The 19,182-nt window shown below is 47.7% G+C and overlaps 7 protein-coding genes across 7 annotated transcripts; 6 read left to right on the top strand and 1 right to left on the bottom strand.

The window, feature by feature from the left end:
* The first annotated feature begins 167 nt into the window (after window positions 1-167).
* Window positions 168-1,731, top strand: F5Y00DRAFT_40596 (Aldo/keto reductase). Its single transcript, XM_048013618.1, has 3 exons — window positions 168-616; window positions 675-783; window positions 842-1,731. Exons 1-3 carry the CDS (start codon window positions 482-484, stop codon window positions 1,546-1,548), a joined length of 951 nt encoding a protein of 316 aa, XP_047866040.1. The 5' UTR covers window positions 168-481; the 3' UTR covers window positions 1,549-1,731.
* A 35-nt stretch (window positions 1,732-1,766) lies between these two features.
* F5Y00DRAFT_40608 (uncharacterized protein) lies at window positions 1,767-3,269 on the bottom strand. Its single transcript, XM_048013619.1, has 3 exons — window positions 2,997-3,269; window positions 2,722-2,909; window positions 1,767-2,667 (listed from the first exon to the last, which is right to left on the bottom strand). The coding sequence occupies exons 1-3, from the start codon at window positions 3,139-3,141 to the stop codon at window positions 1,915-1,917; spliced, it is 1,086 nt and encodes a 361-aa protein (XP_047866039.1). The 5' UTR covers window positions 3,142-3,269; the 3' UTR covers window positions 1,767-1,914.
* Window positions 3,270-4,130: 861 nt separating this feature from the next.
* Window positions 4,131-8,802, top strand: F5Y00DRAFT_233638 (uncharacterized protein). Its single transcript, XM_048007332.1, has 2 exons — window positions 4,131-7,261; window positions 7,712-8,802. Exons 1-2 carry the CDS (start codon window positions 4,780-4,782, stop codon window positions 8,251-8,253), a joined length of 3,024 nt encoding a protein of 1,007 aa, XP_047866038.1. The 5' UTR covers window positions 4,131-4,779; the 3' UTR covers window positions 8,254-8,802.
* A 182-nt stretch (window positions 8,803-8,984) lies between these two features.
* F5Y00DRAFT_40581 (uncharacterized protein) lies at window positions 8,985-11,233 on the top strand. Its single transcript, XM_048013617.1, has one exon. The coding sequence runs from the start codon at window positions 9,235-9,237 to the stop codon at window positions 10,912-10,914; it is 1,680 nt and encodes a 559-aa protein (XP_047866037.1). The 5' UTR covers window positions 8,985-9,234; the 3' UTR covers window positions 10,915-11,233.
* A 1,002-nt stretch (window positions 11,234-12,235) lies between these two features.
* On the top strand, window positions 12,236-13,535 carry F5Y00DRAFT_40558 (DUF1264-domain-containing protein). The gene is made up of 4 exons (XM_048013616.1): window positions 12,236-12,804; window positions 12,861-12,962; window positions 13,057-13,443; window positions 13,510-13,535. Exons 1-3 carry the CDS (start codon window positions 12,507-12,509, stop codon window positions 13,374-13,376), a joined length of 720 nt encoding a protein of 239 aa, XP_047866036.1. The 5' UTR covers window positions 12,236-12,506; the 3' UTR covers window positions 13,377-13,443; window positions 13,510-13,535.
* Window positions 13,536-13,694: 159 nt separating this feature from the next.
* Window positions 13,695-15,138, top strand: F5Y00DRAFT_233630 (Metallo-hydrolase/oxidoreductase). The gene has a single exon (XM_048007331.1). It carries the CDS (start codon window positions 13,960-13,962, stop codon window positions 14,995-14,997), a length of 1,038 nt encoding a protein of 345 aa, XP_047866035.1. The 5' UTR covers window positions 13,695-13,959; the 3' UTR covers window positions 14,998-15,138.
* Window positions 15,139-16,221: 1,083 nt separating this feature from the next.
* F5Y00DRAFT_268603 (uncharacterized protein) lies at window positions 16,222-16,791 on the top strand (the record flags this gene model as incomplete). The annotated part of the gene is made up of 2 exons (XM_048012289.1): window positions 16,222-16,672; window positions 16,725-16,791. The coding sequence occupies exons 1-2, from the start codon at window positions 16,350-16,352 to the stop codon at window positions 16,789-16,791; spliced, it is 390 nt and encodes a 129-aa protein (XP_047866034.1). The 5' UTR covers window positions 16,222-16,349.
* Window positions 16,792-19,182: the final 2,391 nt, after the last annotated feature.

The raw sequence follows: 19,182 nt of genomic DNA, 5'->3' as shown, positions 1-19,182 counted from the left end.
AGGGGATAGGCTAACATTGGTTGGCCAATAGATGGTGTAGATTATATACGCAGACGTTGTGTTAGCCTTATTATTTTTACGACGTTCCCAGAGTGGAATTAGCTACAGCCTTAGATGCCCAATAACTGGCATTTAGGCATACAATTCGCTGGCAGCATCTAACAATGGTACAATCAGAACTCACTCTCACACTTACGTGTCTGGCCCCTACCATCGTTCAAATAGGATGCAACTGTTAATTCCGCTGCAGGGTCCGCTCCACTCACTACGACCCTGTGATGGAGACTCATCCCATTATGTTCATACACAACAGCCGATCCGACTTAGCCACCCATTGACTATACGAACATCAATAATTTTATCAGCACTGTAGGTGTAGCTAACGAAGATCCATTGTCTATAAATGGCTTCACGACCGCCCGCCAAAATGTCGAATCATCATTCCAACTTTACACTTTGTCTGGTATTGTAGGATCACATCATGTATACACAAATCGATTCCAACGACGCAAGATTCCGATCCGATGCCTCTGGCGTCGGATCGAAGCAAGCCGCCCCCTCTTCCGATTCGGCTATCCCGACCCTGAAATTGAATGATGGGAATGAGATGCCTATGGTAAGTTTCGAATTCAGAGCCCCGGATGCATAACACTAGACTCATACTTCGGGTGTAGGTTGCATATGGCCTCGGCATGGCCTTCAGCCAAGGCGACACGGAGCACATTGTGAGCTCCGCACTCAGGGGAATCAGGAGCGGTTTCAACCATTTAGATGCCGCAGAAGGTGAGGCAACATACATGAACTACCCCTATTATGACTAGTTTTCTAATAAAAGTTGTAGCCTACGGCAATGAGAAGGGTCTCGGCATAGCCATCAGGAATTCCGGAGTCCCGCGCTCGCAACTCTTCATTACCACAAAGGTGTGGACGGTAGCGACGAACGTAAAAGCAGCTTTCGAGGCTTCGCTTGAGCGACTCGGCGTCGATTATGTAGACTTATACCTAGTTGGTTGGCCGCAGATCGCCGATACTCCCGATCGTCTGCAGCAGATCTGGGCCGAAGTCGAGGCCATCCGGGAGAGCGGCAAGGCACGGTCCATTGGCGTCTCCAACTTCCTGCAAGACCACTTGCAGACGATCCTCAAGACGGCCAAGGTTAAGCCTGCCGTCAACCAGATTGAGTACCACCCGTACCTACAGCACGGAAACCTCATCGACTTCCATCGCCAGAACAACATCGCGACTGCGGCGTACTCTCCGCTTACAGCGCTTACGAAGGCGCGCCCCGGTCCCGTTGACGGCATTTACGCCTCGCTTGCCAGGAAGTACGGCGTCTCAGAGGCAGAGATTGCGCTTCGGTGGGCCATAGATCAGGGCATTGCGGTCGTCACGACCAGCAGCAGCGAAGAGCGTCTATATAGCTTAAGAAGGAAGCTACCCACATTCAAGCTCACGGCTAGCGAGACCGCTGAGATCACGGAACTTGGGAAGAGGAAACACTTCCGAGGGTTCTTCAACGATATCTTTGCCCCCGAAGACAGGCGTTAAGTCTTGGGGCATATCTGGTCAGGGGTTTTTGATTTCGATAACTAAAAATGTGCCTCCGTAGCACGACATAAGGCGTCTAGTAAATTTGAGGTTAGGATTGGGGGTTTTGATATTATCAAATAAAGTCGTGTTAAATCTCGATGGGAACATTAGCTTAGCAATATAGGCACTCTTGCCACTACACCAAAATGGATGTAGTTACCTACCTACCTATGCTATATCCAACTCTACAAATGCACTGTTCTGTCTATTCCGTGTTACCATTGGGCAGCATAGAAGTAACGAGATGTACACAATAGAGGTCCTTAAAAAAACCATTAAAATCGCTCGTGAATGCGTGGTCTCATTATCCTAATTGTCGTACGGTCACAATTCATCGTCAGATTCCGTTTCTTGGTCGTCAGCCGGTTTCTGTGCTGGAGCTACAGGCTTCTTGTTTTTCATAAACGGTAAACTTCGCGGTGGGGGAAGTGGCTTACTCTCCTCCTGTGAAGCCTCAGATTGAGAGTTTTCTTCCGATGTTGATGCACGAGTGTTGCGTGTCGATTTAGTAGCCCCCTTCCTCTGGGATTTGACTGGTGGGGGTACTGGCTCTTCGTCTGTGTCTGCTCCACTTGCCGTCTCGCCTGCTGTAGTATCTCCATGGTCCTCCTCAACGTCTGCTTGTGCATTCTCATTATCACCCTCTTCGACATCCATCTTCTCGAATCCGTCATCGCTGCTTTCCTCTTCCTCTTTCGCTTTTCGCTTGGAAGCACGGGATGATTCGGGTACGTGCTTCCGTGTGATCTGGAAACCATTGACATTTGCGAGCTTTTCGGGATCAATACTCGCAGATGCTAGTAGACGCTGTTGCTGCCGGATCTTAACTTTCTTCTCATTTATGAGGTCTCGGAACTTCTCAAGCAGCTGCGTCTCATCCTCATCCTTTGCCTTGATAAGTTCATCCAATTGATCTTTAAGCTCGGCAAGGGAATCCTCGAGGGACTTGATCTTGAGGTTAGCAGCGGCCAGATCCTCTCCGACTTTCTCTCGGGCTCCAAGGGCTGAAATACACCAATCGAAAGGGGAAATCTCGGTCTTCTCATCTTCTTCTAGCTTAATAGATCCAAGGCGTTGCTGTAAATTATAATTAGCGATAAATCCTGGGTAGTGTCCCCAGAGTACCCATACCGTAATACCCTGGATATTCTTTCGAAAAGATATAGAGACCGAGGTGCCATCCGAATCAACATCAGCTCTGATCTCGATGTCGGGTACCGGCTGCTGATTGACCAACGTTGAAACTAGGATCTCTTCCCACTCTTCATGGGAGCAAGGGCCACTAGACGCTTTGTAGTCGCCGACCCTTTTATGGCGTACTATGAAAACATTTCAGCTTCCGATTCTTTGGAGATTTGATGATGTATGGATTCGCGAATATATCTGGTGAAGTAAATAAGACTTACGTTTCATTGTGAACACAGCTGTGCTTTCTGACCCAACCAATTTGAGATCTAGCACCCGCGATCCATTGGAGGACACCGCTAGGAGGAAGTACTTGTCACTTTCTTTGCCCGAGATGGGAAAGCGTAATATCGATGCTTCTGCCATTTTGGGAGGTTTGAGATAAGCTAAGGTAATTGGTATGTAGTCGTAGAAATCAAATGATACTTTGATGATGTTTCCGATGTCTTTGCTGTGGTTGGGCTTAATAAAAAGGCACTGGTGCACCTTAAATGGGTATATCTTAGGTTAGGTACTTAAGTTCCTTGTTCGTATGAATTAGAGATGGAGCTATTACCATCTCACAAGGTACCTAACCTGAGAAAAAGGATAATGCGATTAAGGCAAGTTTAAATGACAGGTTCTTAAAGCAGGTGTTTTCTTATGAAGATGGAGATCTTGACTTGTAAGTTATAAAAAACGCTCGATTTGTTCCATATGAGGCTTGATAGCAAATGAATTAGTTAAGTGGCCCAGTAATTAGGCAGTTGCCTAGATGCCTACAACACTTCAAGTTGTGATGAAATTCCAGTATTACATACATGGGTACGACGAAATGACGTTGGTGCCACTGAGGGGGTGGGGAAGAATAGATGCATGTATCTTGTGCTGGGTATGTTACCGAGTATTTGCATTGAATAGGACTAAATTTGAAAGATACTACCTAGAGACAATAGAAAAAATTATACGCACCTACATGTTATCCTCCGTCTATTTGAATCGATTTTAAATTCTTGCTTTAGTGATCTTGTAGGCATATCGCAAATGTTTTCGGAGGGAAAATTCCATAGGTACCTCATACAGATATTTAGGTACCCCTACGAGGGGTCAAAATCGCGTTTTTACAGAAGGCGCGTCACTGTCGCGCCTAGAAAAGGGAACTTTGACTGGCTGAGCGAGTTGTTGATACCCTGTAGCCCTAAATATGGTCTGTGCATTTATCCCAGCCACCAAAAATCTAAGAGGTACCTGAATTGTACCTGAACAACCTGAAAGGAACCCAGAAGCACAAGCCAGCCATTCAAGATTTTCCAGGCTTAATTTAGGCGCACTGACCCTACCCCATTTCAACATCTCATCCACTTTCTCTCATCTCTCTTCCAACGCAAGTGAATCCACACCTGCATCCACACCTTGTTTTTGTATGTGAATTCAACCAAGTCAATCTTTCTCGCGCCCTATCCGGATACCTTAGATAACTTCAGTCTCTCACTCAAATCCTCTCATATCTATATTTCGTCATAAAAAACTTGCAGGTCTGGTAATATTCAATTTACCTTTAATCCTGCACGTAGGAAAGCTTTACTGTGCAGTTGTTAAGGTAACAGCTAGTCAACCTAACTAACAAACCTCAACGTAAATTTGATACATTACACCTGCACCAAACTTGCGACAACTTCCCCCAACCTCCCTCGACTTTCGCTTCTACTTCGTATTATTGCGCCTATACCAATTCAATTGGTCTCACTTATCCACACTCAACTTTTCGCGCTTGGCGTCGCAGTCGCGGAAATTCCACATTCATTCAGTTGGCGCTCTTATTCCGTACGCGAATTCGGAATACGTAATAATCGATCAATGAGAACATCGAAATGATGCGACTAACCGCAGAGTACCACTAACCGAGAGCATTGTTTTCGGACATTAGCCTCTATCTGTGGCCACTCTAGCCTGGCCATACCGACTATCACATTACTTTTGGACGTGCATCGTAAATTCGCCTAACCTACCAGACTGTTATTTACGATGGCGTATCCTCCGGATTGGGAGAAGATGGATCTTCTAGATAGACTCCACGCGGTCGAGAAAGCCGAGGAAGAACGAACTGGAGAACCACAACCTCGCGAAAGAAAGAGCTGGATCGAGCATTGGGATGATGATAATGATTTCGTTATTGATAATGAGGATCTCACTTTCCGGAGTAATTCCACTACAAACACGCAATCTCACCACCGTGATAGTCTCTCTTCCTTCCGATCCGATCGAGAGTCTCTACCTGGAAACGACGAAAGACAGTTGCACTTACCCGGCAATGACGAGAAGTCGACTATGGATGCGATTGCTGCTGCTACTCATGCGGGAATTCCGATACCTACGAACGTGCCGCCGTCTGCTTTGATGGGAGGCACCATAAAGCGACTTGGAGGAAAGAAAATGAAGAAGATTTTCCAAGAGGATTATGGTGACGATTTAGAGCTTCCTATTACTGGTCCACTTCGTTTAAAGCCCCAGGACGGCAAAGCGTACCCCGAGTCCCTAAGACAAATGAGCATGTCGAGCCCCACGAAACAGCAAGCTCCGATTACTACCCGGGAGCCACATGGGCAGATCTCGCCAAAGACCTTAGGAACACCTATCAATTTGGACAACTTTCGAGATGACGACGACGACGATGATGTCTTCGGCGACGGAGCCGCAACTATCAAAGCCCCAAAGCTTCGTCCCGAATCTAGACCTATATCATTGATAACCCCACCTACACCTTCACCTCAGAAAAAGCGAGGCGATGATGATATCGAAGGAGATCTAGAGCTGCCGTCAGATGGATTATTGAAGCTTTCTAGAAAGATGGATATCCCCAAGACGCCAGCATTGAATACGAGCGATGACTTCGACTGGGGAGAAGGTAGCCTAGGAACTCGATTTGGCGGTACAAAGCGAGATGCTTTTTCGACTCGCAGCTCGTCAGTGTCAGCCCTTAGCCCAAGTCTCGCTAGTTCTATCACAGCTGAAAGTGAGGACGAAATTTTCGATGGTCTACTCCTGCCGAATGGTCCTTTGGACCTAAGCGAACGGCTGAAACGACGCAAGCAAGATCGATCCCCAGAGGGAAGGCCCGAGCACTCTGTGTTGGGAAAGCGAGTTTCTTTACCAAACAATACAATTAAACCTGCAGCAGATAATGAAGACCCTTTGGATGGTCTTGACTTTGGTGATGGGGATGTGCTCCGTCCCGATAAGTCTACGTTACATCGCAATGTCAAGGTCAAAGAAACTCGACTAGTTAGTCCTACGCGGCCAAGGACATCGATCTCTGTAACCTTCACCAACAAACCAGTTACATCAACACCAGTCTCCCGCCTTCCCCGACCTATGGGTAGCCATGAACGTGCGCAGACTCAGCCTTCGCTTGAGCCGGTATCTGAAAGCGGCGGTCCTATTCTCCCACGACCTTCTCGAAGATCTCAATCACGCCTTGGCCACTCCTCACAATCTTCCATCTCAAGCATCCACACACCTACTACACCATCCTCGGCACAATCGGCCCAATTTTCTACGCCACGAAGAAGAGAACTGAGCCAAAAGGCTTCTATTGGAGCCTTGCGTAATGAGCCCACTACGACAAGCGCACAATTACTTAGACTAAAGCGCTCTCTACCGGCTTTGCGTCATGCTACTGCGCCAGCGAAGCCTGCATCTTCGCGGTTTGATCGACCACCCTCGCGCACCGATTCACGTGTCGAGTCTGGCAGACCCCAATCTGTCCTACGACCGAAGACTCCAGTTGATCGAGCTCGTCCCATTTACGAAAGTAGTGCAGCACAGGCAAGAAGAAACCCCTTCTTACCCGCCGGTGCATCTCAATCCCAGTCGCAGCACGTGAGCGCCAAGAGTACGCAGGGTACACGACCATTTCGACGTCACGATTCCGATCATGGCCCAGAACTTCGACCCCTATCTCGCGCATTCTCTCGAACCGCGGTGAGATCGCCAAGCCCAAGAAGGGCACGTAATGAGAAGATGTCAGCCGAGCCTATATGGCAGCAGATCAGCAAGCCGCGACGAGTGCGCCGCTTTGGTGATGGTCACGAACTCGACTCGTTTGATGATCTTCCGACATCAGCGCAGGCCGAATCTAAGTTTGTTAAGCAGCCGGTTGCATACGGAAATAAAACGAATATCCGAAATAAAATTTACCAGAACGTTTTGCCAGAGCGAACTACGCCAAGTCCTGTATCTCCTTTCTCACCGGCGAGACTCGACTCTTTACCGCACTTTGCCCGAGATACGGCTGCCAGCCGCATTGCCAGAGAGACGATTTTAGCCCAGCGAGCATCTCCCTCGGGACCATTTGCTCCCGTCACTAATCAGAGGGTTGCGCAGCTATCTGCCAGGGGAAGTTTTGGGCTACACAGTTATAATATACCCAGGGCTAAGAGGTCCCAAAAGACCCCTCAGCTCAAGCCGCATTTAATTTCTAACCTGAACTCCGCAAAGGAAACCAAAGGTAGGCCTATTTTACCCCAGAATTCACAACAGCAACCCAAGACACGTGAGCAGCGTCAGAAAGTTCGAGTACATGAAACGTCCCAAATCCCTCAACCCCCCAAGCGTCTTCAAAAGCTGCACAAGCCAGAGATACAGAAGCGTCCAATATCTCGCATCCCCCAGTCCCCTGAGAGGCTCCAAAAACTCCGTGACTCCAATGCATCTAAGAAATTACCAGTGGCTGGGAAGTCCCCCACACCTAAAAAGCCAGCAATACCTCATCAGACTCAGGCACTTCTTAAGGCTCAAGCTCATAAGTTCGGAATATATCAGGAGGCATCACCAGCTAAGATCATCCTAACACCTCGGAAGCCCCCAGCATCTGTGAAGTCTCAGAAGCCCCAAACATCCTCTACCCCGCAGAAATCTAAATGTTCTCAGAAAAGCAACGCTAACTCACAGATATCAGTTGTTAACGGCATGACATACAACCCAACAACGTTCCGTTGGGAGGGGAACGATAATGCCCTTAGTGCATTCGATGTCCCAGTCCCGTCCCCCACAACAACTCTCCCCCCTCACGTAACGCGCGATAGGGAGGGCTCTACTTCGAGGCCAGTACTCATTACTAACATGACTGCTACTAAGGGTGTTAAGCGGGTTGGTGACATGGTTTTCGACCCGCAGAATATGTGCTGGCTGAAAGCAGAAGCGACCCCTTCTACGTCTGATGACCCCATGGAAGGTTTTAATGCGATGGACGACGAGGATCCTTTCAAAGATATTCCTGACCTTGATGACAAGGATAAAGACTCCGTTGGTCATGGTCGAGGAAGCGACCTTAGGGATGACTGGCTAGTAGGTGAAGAGTTCGATGTCGGCCCGGAATTTATTAGGCGTCAACACGAAGAGGAGTCACGATGGCGCCGAAAGTGCGGTCCTTGGAGCAATACTGGTAATCGGAACCATGTTGACTTGCGATGGGCACTAAGAAAGATGATCATGGAATAGAGGTTATGAACGTCACGTCACCGACCAACCAGACATGGCCGATGACCATCCCGTCGGCTCCTTATGTGCATCGTCCCGGTGTTCGATGAGGTAAACACCTTTTAATCCAGGAAACAGCTGCCACCCCGTTCACTTCTCTTATGTTATTTTTACGGCTTTCCTACGTATCAAAGGGAAATGTACAACATTGATGAGGCAGAAGCGGATTAGCTCGCATGACGAAATGAGACCACGGCAAACACCGACGCATCTACATTAATAATGACCCCGAAGGTCTGGCGTATCTCTCCGACTTGGAGACGGAGCCGAGTTCTGCTTTAGAAAGAAAAAGGCATTGGCCATTGGTTTTATGACGGATAGGACACGATATCAAGACTTTAATGACTCGCTACGTTTTATGATTTTGAGATGTAAAGATAGACGATCAACCGGCAGGGAGGATAGTTCTGCTCGGGCAGGCCGCACCTCCATAGCAAATAGAGGAAACGGGATTAATATCTAAAGCCATGTTTACAAATTATTATTCATACCTATTACACAACATGTCACTAACTACCAGCCTTGTAGATCAATTCGTTATCTGTTTTCGGTACATAAGGTGCTTTGGGTTTAACAAGCTACCTAGGTACCTAGGTAAGAATGTGCGAAGGAGTGTTCTACAAGACATATATTTATTACATTAACGACAGCCTAGCCTACATATTTCACGGAAAGTAAACTCGCACAAAGTGGTTGTTATGCGGTATTTATTAAATCCCTAGACCACCAAGCCATGTAGGATAAGGAGCTCCTGGCTATAACAGTAGTCCAGCCCCAACAGAGTTACACTATCACTCTTTACTCGCACCTGTATAGTGTTAGCGAAGAGCGCAACATAGATGGGCGGTTATACTACGCCTTGAACATCACATTCAATACTATCGACTTCGCATGTACCGATAATCCTTAATTCTCTAGACCACGATCGAAACTCGACCAAAGATGGACCCAATCTCCCCTGACACGCTCGCCTACACAGGCTCGGCGTTAGATGCGTTCGAAGAACTGGCTAAAACACAGACATATGTCGAGCTACTCCACGTGGCACATTCTTTATGGTGTGGCCCTTCGTGTTCTCGCAGCATCGCGTGCAAATTTCTTCATTATAAGATGCCGGAGTCTCGGGCCCCCGAGGAAGCAAGATTGGTCCCAAGCCATCGTTACAACAAATGCACGGCTAATTATTTCACTCTCATGGGTGGGGAGGGTTACGAGTCGGGATTTTCACAGGAGCATCAAGGCAACTTTTGGCCTCCCCTCGAAGCCAGTTTACGTCGAATCGACCGAGCCCGCGAGAAAGGCGGCTTCTTGTTTTGTGACTATACAGATTGGACAAAGAAGCAAGATACCTCAGCTAAGCAAACGGCCCAAAGCCTTTGCCGGGATGTCATCCAATGGATGGCCGTTTGGACTGGTATTGATCTCAAGACTTCACCTCTCAGCGTGTGGCTTGTCGCTATGCTTACCTCTCCAGACGACATCTGTATGCCTCCGCTAGATGTTGTGCACCAGAAATTCCGATTATACGGTCGTTCCCTCCGTAACCTCGTACAGGCAATGGTGAACGACAATTGGGGTCGGGATGCAACCCATGTGCTGCTTTGTTCTATCCGCCAGCTCATTTTTCAGTATGTCGAAAAGGTCGAGTTTGAGGGTGGCGCTAAGAGCAACGTGGGTATTCACGCTCAGATGGGTGGTCGACATGCCGAGGGCATATGGGATAGTATCGTACTACGAACCCACACCGCTGGCACATACGCCTGCATGATCATAGTCTCCCGGATAGCAGGCTTAGGCTTGCTAAAAGAAAACTGGGTTCTTGGTAGCTCTTCCAGTGCTTGTATTTCCATGGACCTGGCCAAATCAGCTGCGCGCATTTACCATGTGGATAACCACCAGCCGACTGTCAGTTTTGGGGAGCAGAATATGCAACCGACTCTTGAGAGAAGACGAAAGATTGGATACCATTCAGTGTATCTTGACATGATGGATGACTTAGTCAACACCGGTTGTCCAGAACCCCTATTACACGTTTCCGGTACTTTTGTCGCCGTCCAGCTAGTCCATCGATATGTGGAACGTAGCTTGGGTTGTCGGATCCCGATTCACCCAGCCATGGCCGATGCCCTACGTAGCATTTACGGGGATGAGCCAACAGACGCGCGATTAGATGGTCTCTTCCACTTGCGTTGGCTGGTGAGCGGCCATGATACGAAGCAGAAGACCAGAGCCAAATCTACGCTCTGTCCAGATCTACTAGCTGCGTGCTTGAAACGCCAGCAACAGCGGGAGTCCGTATGGAAGCCTGACCATGCCAATAGCCTTCCAGACTCTATACTCCCAATTCACAGTCCAGACAACGACAGCCCAGACGCCAACGAGTGGATCACAGGCGTTCACCAGTTGTCGCAGCGGGCTAACAACCCCAAAGCATTGCAGAAGCTGTTGACTTCTCATGTAATGCTAAACTCGAGACGGTTGTCTATTGACCAGCTCAATGCTGTTGGCTCACAGGATGACATTTGGGCTCTGTGTATGGCCTGCAAGGTTGATTGCAGTAAAGACTGCGAATGGCTGGCGTTCGCCAAGTATATCCAGAAACAGTTCTGTTCTGCTTCTTAGGTACCTTTCTCAAGCAATCTAAAGGGGTACAATCAAATGGCTCAGTAACAAGACCTAAGGGCTTGAATGTTAAAACCCATAACAGAATCAACCGCGCATTTTCATGAACTGGGTTTCTCAATAAAATGGGGCTAAGGATATATCATGTTTATGAATGAACGAAGATTTCCTTGATCTATAGCGGGGTGGACGGCTTTGGATCGCGAATCTTAAGCTAAACTTAGAGAATAATAGGGGCCAATAGTGTGTTTGAATTGAAATATAACTTTGATGAAGATAATTACCAAGCGTGCGCTGTTTCTGCAATAAGTCATACACCTTGAACGAATCGTAAACAGTGTTCTACTCTCAAGTTACAATTTCATATTCAGAGGTATAAGTGATATGTAGTATAAGTTATTACGTACGTGTAGTTATTAATTTCATACCATGTACATTAGGTACACTAATGCGAAGATCCCGCAGGGTTTCAGCGGAAGCGGATCTTACGTACGGATTACATTTACATACATCGGCGTCTACCCCGAGATCCGCCAGCATTGCCGGATTTCCCAAGACCAAAATGGGGAGTTTCTCATCCAGAAGAATGACAGGGGCAATGGCGTGCTCGATGCCATCAACCTTTGTGGCATACTATATGTATGTTCGTCTTCCCATTCCATCTTGAAGTTGATATCTGCTTCTTTTTAAACTTTCAAGATACTACTCAACCACACGAATTCACCCGGCTTTCGCAGCGTTTTTCCTCGGATTTTCGCGCTACTTTTCGACGAGTAACAATGTACTTAAGATAACGTAACGCAAAGCCGCCCCCTGTCTTCCCAGCGAGGAATCTCTACATACGTAGAGCCCGCGCTGTCGCGAGACAGGGGACGTGGGAATCTTACGAAGACTTTACGGAGTGCATTCGGGCACTCACTTACAAACTTGCTCATGTGTGGGACCATTCTTGAGTCATCGACGGGATCCATAAGGATGTCGGCCTTTGATTTTGACGTTCGCTCAAAATTGGTGCGAGAGCAAGGATTAAACGGCGATGTGCAATACATGCAAATGTAATCGGCGACTTCATGGCCAGGTGGAAATCCGCCGCTCGAAAAAATTACATGCAGTTAGTGCGGGGCACCAGTTCGGCGCTTGTCGTCGCTCACGATAGTCTTACTTCATAATGTCGTTGCGGGACTTATCATGGCCTGTTTTCAGAGTTGAGGAGGTTACATTTTTTCCCCAGTAGTCTTGCGCTCGTGAGCAAGGTCCATATGAAAGATCAAGAAGTAAACAAGGATGAAGGGGTAATGGAACGCGGCGATACGAGATACCAAAGTGACGAGTTCATGGAGAACCTCTGACCTCCGCTCGGCGATGTCAACACACTCGAGCAGACGATGCCAAGGGCGCTTTCTCCTCCTTATCCCCGGCGAGGAGTAATGCGCCTCTAGCTGTTAATATTCGCGGCGATGCGTTAATTATCTGGCGGTTTATTATATAAGGACGATTCTCGCCGTCGTTTCTAGATATCAGTCGTGCTCGAATCGCCAGGTCACCAGTTTTAAGATCCTTCAAATATTATAAATCCTCAATTACCTGCAGCCATGCATTGTCAGCAGCTCGTCCCCGCACTCACCGCAGCGCTCGCTTTTTTGCCCCTAGGCATGCCAGCTTCACTACCTTTCGGTCATTATGGCCCTGAAGGCACCGTGCTATTCCTGAATGGCTTCCACTTCGTCTCGGGACACAGTGACTGGGAGATTTCCGCCAACCACTATTGTGTGATTATTCGCGACGATATGTTGCAGTGCGCTGTCTACAATACTGCGACGGCACCTGCACGCCTGGCGGGTATCGAATACATCATTACTTCCGACGCTTTTGAGACGTTGGACTACGAAGGTGAGGCGCCTAGACTGATCAAGTAAAAGATAGACAGATAGCTAATGGCCTCCAAGAACGTCAACTATGGCACAGCCATGTGTATGAAGTGACTAGTGGTTTTTTGACCCAACCAGGGTTGCCTGCGTCCGTAGATTACACCATTATGAAGGATGTCTGTATGTACTCCCCGAGCTCGGCCTTCCTTTTCCTCTTTACCGCTTATCTTATTTACATTTCGTGTCTTCTAATTACTAACCATCGATCTTGCAGTGGTTGGAACCTATGGCAAGACGTTCCACACCTGGAGATATGACCAGCAGAATTCTACATACCCTATCGGTATCCCTGAACTTGTGATGGGTTATACTGGAGATGACCAAATTACCCCTGACTTCGTCACCAAGCGAGATGAGCTCTTCGGTCTGAACACTACTGAGGTTAGGGAGTCGCGTAGTGATATCCCGCACCCTCCAGTTGTGCCTGGGGCGGATAGCTGGAAGTATGGCTATGTCTTGTCGTTGGGAATAGTCAACGAGACGACGAACACCTCGTTTCCCAACGATGGGAAGCAGGTTGTTCTCTCATCGTAGACCCTTTAAACTATACCTTGGTTTGGGGTAGTCTTCCTCGGGGTCTGTTTAACGCGAGGACCGATATGTTCGTAAAAGACAAGCAGATAATAAGCCTTCATAGAAATAGAAACTCACCTCCTCCTTAAATTAGATACTACATAAACATATATGGAGTTAAATTTCAGTATAGTGAAACTCGAGTTACTACGGAATAAACACCGAAAGCATTGAAGCCATTCGCCGAACGCAAACCCGCCGTCTCCACATAAATATAGATGGCGACTACAGCCTGTGTCAGTAACTCTAGAGTGTCTGACGCCAGCAGATTCTAACAGCGTTTTCTATATGTGAACAAGACTGACTCTACGGCTTACGTTTTCCTAACCTATCCGTAAGCATTTACCCAGGTCTTCATTCCTTGCGACTCCTTGCGACTTCTTGGCTAATCGGCGAACATGATGCCCCACGATTAATACTCAAATAAACCAGTAGTAACCTTAGTCTCGAATATATATAAGAACCTGCTTCTCGATGATAATCACAGAAGTTTTTCAAAACGATATAAGCAACCGAAAATAACAAGTCAATCGCTCCCCTCAATATGGTTGCATCTACGATCCCAAAACTCGCTGAGGTAGATAGCTTGACTATCCAGGCCATAATCAACGATGAAATCGACCAGATCTCTCCGTCACCGCACCCGGCCGTCAAACACCCCCAATCATTCCTAGGAGCTCCATTGCGGCCCCTCCCAACGGACGTGCAGCGAGGTGGTGCTAAGTTGCAAATGAGAATGGACACCCTCTGCTGTGGCGCTCACGGATTGTCACTTTTAATAACAGTGACCAAGGACGGCAAGTCTCATAGTCTCCTATTCGACACCGGGCCGGAGGAGGCCGTGTGGGAGAGCAATATGACAAGACTAGGCCTAGACCCAAGCACAATCGAACGAATCGTACTGTCGCATTGGCATCGCGACCACTCAGGCGGAATGGCCGCTGCGGTCCGGATGATCGAAGCAGCTAAGACGGGCTCGGATCATACTGAAAAGGTCGTAGTGGATCTACATCCCGACCGACCCGAATTCCGAGGCGTCATGGCCCACGAGCCGATCTCTCTCGAGCCCGATCCAAGCTTTGCCGTGATCGAAGAGGCGGGCGCCACGGTGTTTAAGAGCGACGAGGTACATACGGCGCTAGACGACACGTTCTTAATATCTGGGTCTATTCCGAGACTCACCTCTTATGAAGGTGGCATTCCTAACGGCATCCGCTTCAACTCGGCGGGCCAATGGGAGAAAGACGAACTTATCATGGACGAGCGACTGGTAATGTGTAACTTGAAGGGCCGAGGGCTAGTCGTCTTCACCGGATGCAGCCACGCCGGCGTAGTCAATGTCTCGCGCCACGCGATCGAACTTGGAGGCGGCGTCCCTCTGTACACCGTCGTCGGTGGCTATCACTTAGCTGACGGCAGCCCCGAAAAGCTGCAGAAGTCGCTCGAGGACCTAAAGGCTCTAGAGCCGAAGGTGTTGATGCCTGGCCATTGCACGGGTTGGAGATTCAAAGTTGCAATCGAAAAGGAGATGCCGGGATGCATGGCCCCTATTTTCGGCGGCACGAGATATGAACTTGTTTGAGAGAGGAGAGCATAAATGTTGTTGATGAAACCACTCCATCATTTTCATAGCACTGTGTACGGATTAGGCGGGAAAGGGGTTTTTGTATGTACATATGAGGACCAGAACTGGATAAATCTATTTGTGTATTATTGCGCCACCAACATGCTTCTTCCCCATGGACGGAGAAACGATGATAACAACCTACCTTCGTTATTAAGGCACCCTAAGAGATGTAAAATGCTCTAGTATTTTTGAAGAAACAACCAAAGCTTGCCAGGTTAAAAAGTAAGTAGATAGATAATTATTTTGATAACAAAACATGGAGTTGAACACGGTCCGACTTCAAATTTCAGAACTCTCAAAATAAGAAGGTTGGTTTAACTAACCCTGGTTTTACCTCCTTGAAGACGATCCCCCACATTTGCATTCGATCACATACGAGGTTTTTCAATTGAAGCTTCTCGATCAAGATCTATCAGGACATGCCAAGGTAAGAGAAACAAGCCATGACAGAACCGCTCGTTGTTCTTTTACGGCTCGCCTTCTAGTTCCCGCATCGTACCTACTTTAGTCGGCGATATGTCAGAGATTATCAACTGCTTTCTACCAGGGTTTATAATCAAGAACCTAGATTAATAATTTGTGTGCAGATTGTAATATTGGAGTTGTTCATGCTCTCGTAAAGATATCCAATTATTTGCTATTTAGGATTATTCCTTCAAGAAAAAAAATGTTTTGGAACTGAAAATAAAGAAGTAGGGGAATCTGATTACGTTTATATTGCTTGCCGGTCCAAGTTTAAGACACTGTCTACTGTCTTATAGGTATACCTACCTCAGCCAGTGTGACAGTTATTACTCAAAACTAAGTTAATTCTTCGTTATCGAAATATGTTTCATTTGCTCGCACATTACCGTTTATGTAGCTGTAACTCTCGAGTTCCTGGTTTATTATTTAGATATCTCTTAGCTGCTGCTTTCGAAAGAGCTACACTCCATCTTGGAGATGTACGGATGTTGGTAACCTATATAGATCTTCCCCTGTATTTTCCGGGGGTGCTGACATCTGATAGCTATGTCTTTTAACTTCCCCTGTTTACTCTACCTAGTAATACCCGGCCCACAAGACTTCTCACTTTAGAAGTTGCATATTCACCGAACAAGACGCGAAAAAGTGGCAGGTGGTAGTTGTAGCGGTATCCTCCCGAAATTCCTTTTATATGGTTTACCTAGCACTGATTTGGATTGCCATGAGGATAAGGAGAAGAGCTTAAATAGAGATGAAGCAACTCTAAATCTCTTCCCAGATTACTATCCCCAGACCACAGTCGTCTTGTCCTCTCTATACTTTATCTTAACAATAGCATCACCATGCCTTCTTTCAAAATCCTCGCCGCCTCGCTTTTCCTAGCTGCAGGAACCATCGCCAGCCCTGTCCAGTCTAGCGATATCAGCCTTGTTCCTCGGCAACAATGCAGCGGCATCGTAGGAACCATATACACTGGCACCGCGTGCTTTAACTTTTCCGGGGAGGAGGTTGGAGTATGTGCCAACAGCATTACGTGTCAAAACACGGACGATCAGACCGGCACAGGTGGTATCGGATCGATCGAGCTTTCAAGTAACGCCTGCGAGATTAAGATTTTCAGCGAGCCTGACTGCGGAAACCCGGACGCACCATTTACCATCTCACGGTATGTCAAAATTTATACGCTTCGTACTATTCCAGGCTAACTATAGTAATAGTGGCAACAGTCCGGGCAACTGTTACCCAACCCCTTTCCGAGGACACTCGTTTTCTGTGGAGTGTTAGAGCATGGAAACTTGGAATTCTAGGATATAGCTCTTTGTATATATACCTAGGTTGCTACCTTGCGTCATCCCTCTAGTTGTGCGTTTAAGTACACTAGCAAATGAGAGGTACATAGTATTATATTAGCAACCGTTATCTAGGTAGTCGAAGTTCATATGATACTACCAAACCCCTAAATTGCAAGAAAACAAAATGAAGCTTATTAACTGTTTAAAATAACGTCACTGGACACTGTTACCATATCTTATGAATTGTGGTTCTATGTGGTATGGTATTGCAGAAAACCCCTTACCCAGCGGATAAAGCCTATAGGGGCTGAATATGCCATGTGGTACTTGGGTATACTCTACAGTCTGCAACAAATAATCGCCACGTCCTCTGCCGAACATTCATCAAAGCCTAAATATATCGAGTATAATTATCATTGGTCGAGTAAATGAAATTTGCCTCATTGCAGCAAAGCTGCAAGTGCCGTGCGGAGGTGCAAGGTTCACCCCCAGGTTCTTCGATTGAGCCGCCGGGGGAAATGTGGGCTATATACCTAATATAACTCTTAAGAAGGGTCCCAGTTCCAGGTTTATTGCAGTTGGTTTCTGATATCCAACTCTATCTCGGAATAGGTCGCTGTGTTAACATGCGGACTATCTGGAGTACTCTTCTACTACCCTCCCTCCTTAGCGGAGTTCAAGGAGCGGCAGTAAAGGCGCCTCGCAGTGAATATTCGTCGAAGATAGAAGTGTAAGTTCCGACCCTATGCATCAGCCTCTTGCATTGATTAAGCTAACATAGGGGATTATTCTAGTATTCGCAATCCTGCCTACCCTCTTGATGTCGTCGATAAGTTAGAAGAGGCTACCATGCCCAAGGTTGAAGCATGGCTAGCCAAGAAGATTGCTGCGGAGACGAACAACAACTGTACGCTAGAAAACGCGATCGTACGGAGAGAATGGTCCGTCTTCTATTTTAAACGCCCGCGAAAACCGTATGCAATACTAATATGGTTAATAGGAGCGACCTTCCCGAGGAATCAAGACAGGAATATGTCGCCGCCGTCAAGTGCTTGATGAAGTTGCCCCCTACGGTGGATAAGGAGAGGTTCCCCGGAGCCTTAAGTCGATACGATGATTTCGTCGCGTATCATATGACACACGCCATGCAGCTTCACGACAACCTGCACCTATTTGGCGCACACAAGTACTATGTCTGGCTCTTTGAGAAAGCGCTTCGTGAGGAATGTAACTATACCGGTTACCAGCCTGTAAGTCAGCCCCAACACATCAAGTCTTCGAAGTATCATTGCTGATTATATTAGTACATGAACTATGACCGCTACTCGGAAGACCCGCTCAACTCCCCCCTGCTTAATGGTAACGCATCTAGTTTAGGAGGCAACGGTGTCCTAGAACCTACGTACAAGGGCGTTTCGCAGCCCGGACGTACTCCTAACATCATCAAGTCGGGAGGTGGCGGAGGCTGTGTCACTGAAGGACCTTTCTCAGAGTTCGTTCCTTATTTCCCTTTTCAATCGCCCCATTCCATACTATTTTCATCCAGAACACATAGATTACTAACATGACAACAGCATGGTCGTCAGCCTTGGCCCCACCTCGATGACAACGGCCACCGGTATTGCCAAGAACCCAAGAGCCGACGGCACCGGCTCGAACCCGCGCTGCCTGCGCCGGGATGTCAATCGCAATGCGGCCATGGGGGCCAAAGCCGATCGTGCTTTCCATCTCATCAACGAAAACAAGGAAATGGATGGCTTCTATAACGAGCTTCTGGGGACCCCACCACCGAAGAACGACCCCTATCCCTGGGGTGTAAGTTTTCCACCTTTAGACAATCACGGGTAACTAGTGAAAGATCAGAACTAACTTGTGAGAATAGATTCACACGGCTGGCCATTACATCGCTGCCGTAGACCCGGGTGGTGACCCATTCACCTCCCCCGGCGACCCGCTCTTCTACTTCCACCACACCGCGCTCGACCGTCTATGGTGGATCTGGCAGATGCAGGACCCGGAGAATCGCCTCTACGCTGTCCCGTCTGGCAATATGTCCATGCCGATGCGCAAGGACCGACGAGCGGACGACCCTATGGACCCAATGGAGATGATGGTTGATATGGAGTGGCTTGGGCCCCCGATCAAGCTTGGAGAGACGCATGACCAACTCGGCGGATACGATGGTAACTTCTGCTATGTCTATGTTTAGTTCTGGTGGTAGTAAATGTGGATCTGTTGTGTGTCCAGGGGCAACTTGACGTTTTGCTTTGGTTGTTTAAATAGTTGCAAATAGGTCCTGTCGTTAAATGGCACCGATACGGATATGTTGAAACCCGCTTCATTATATGATGTTAGCCACGATATCCTATATGAACTATTACCC

This window comes from Daldinia vernicosa (assembly GCF_022497035.1).
Source record: "Daldinia vernicosa strain CBS 139.73 unplaced genomic scaffold F5Y00scaffold_16, whole genome shotgun sequence".
NCBI classification, from domain to species: Eukaryota; Fungi; Ascomycota; class Sordariomycetes; order Xylariales; family Hypoxylaceae; genus Daldinia; species Daldinia vernicosa.
Note: the sequence above shows the minus strand (reverse complement) of the source record. Positions and strands in the feature narration are given on the sequence as shown.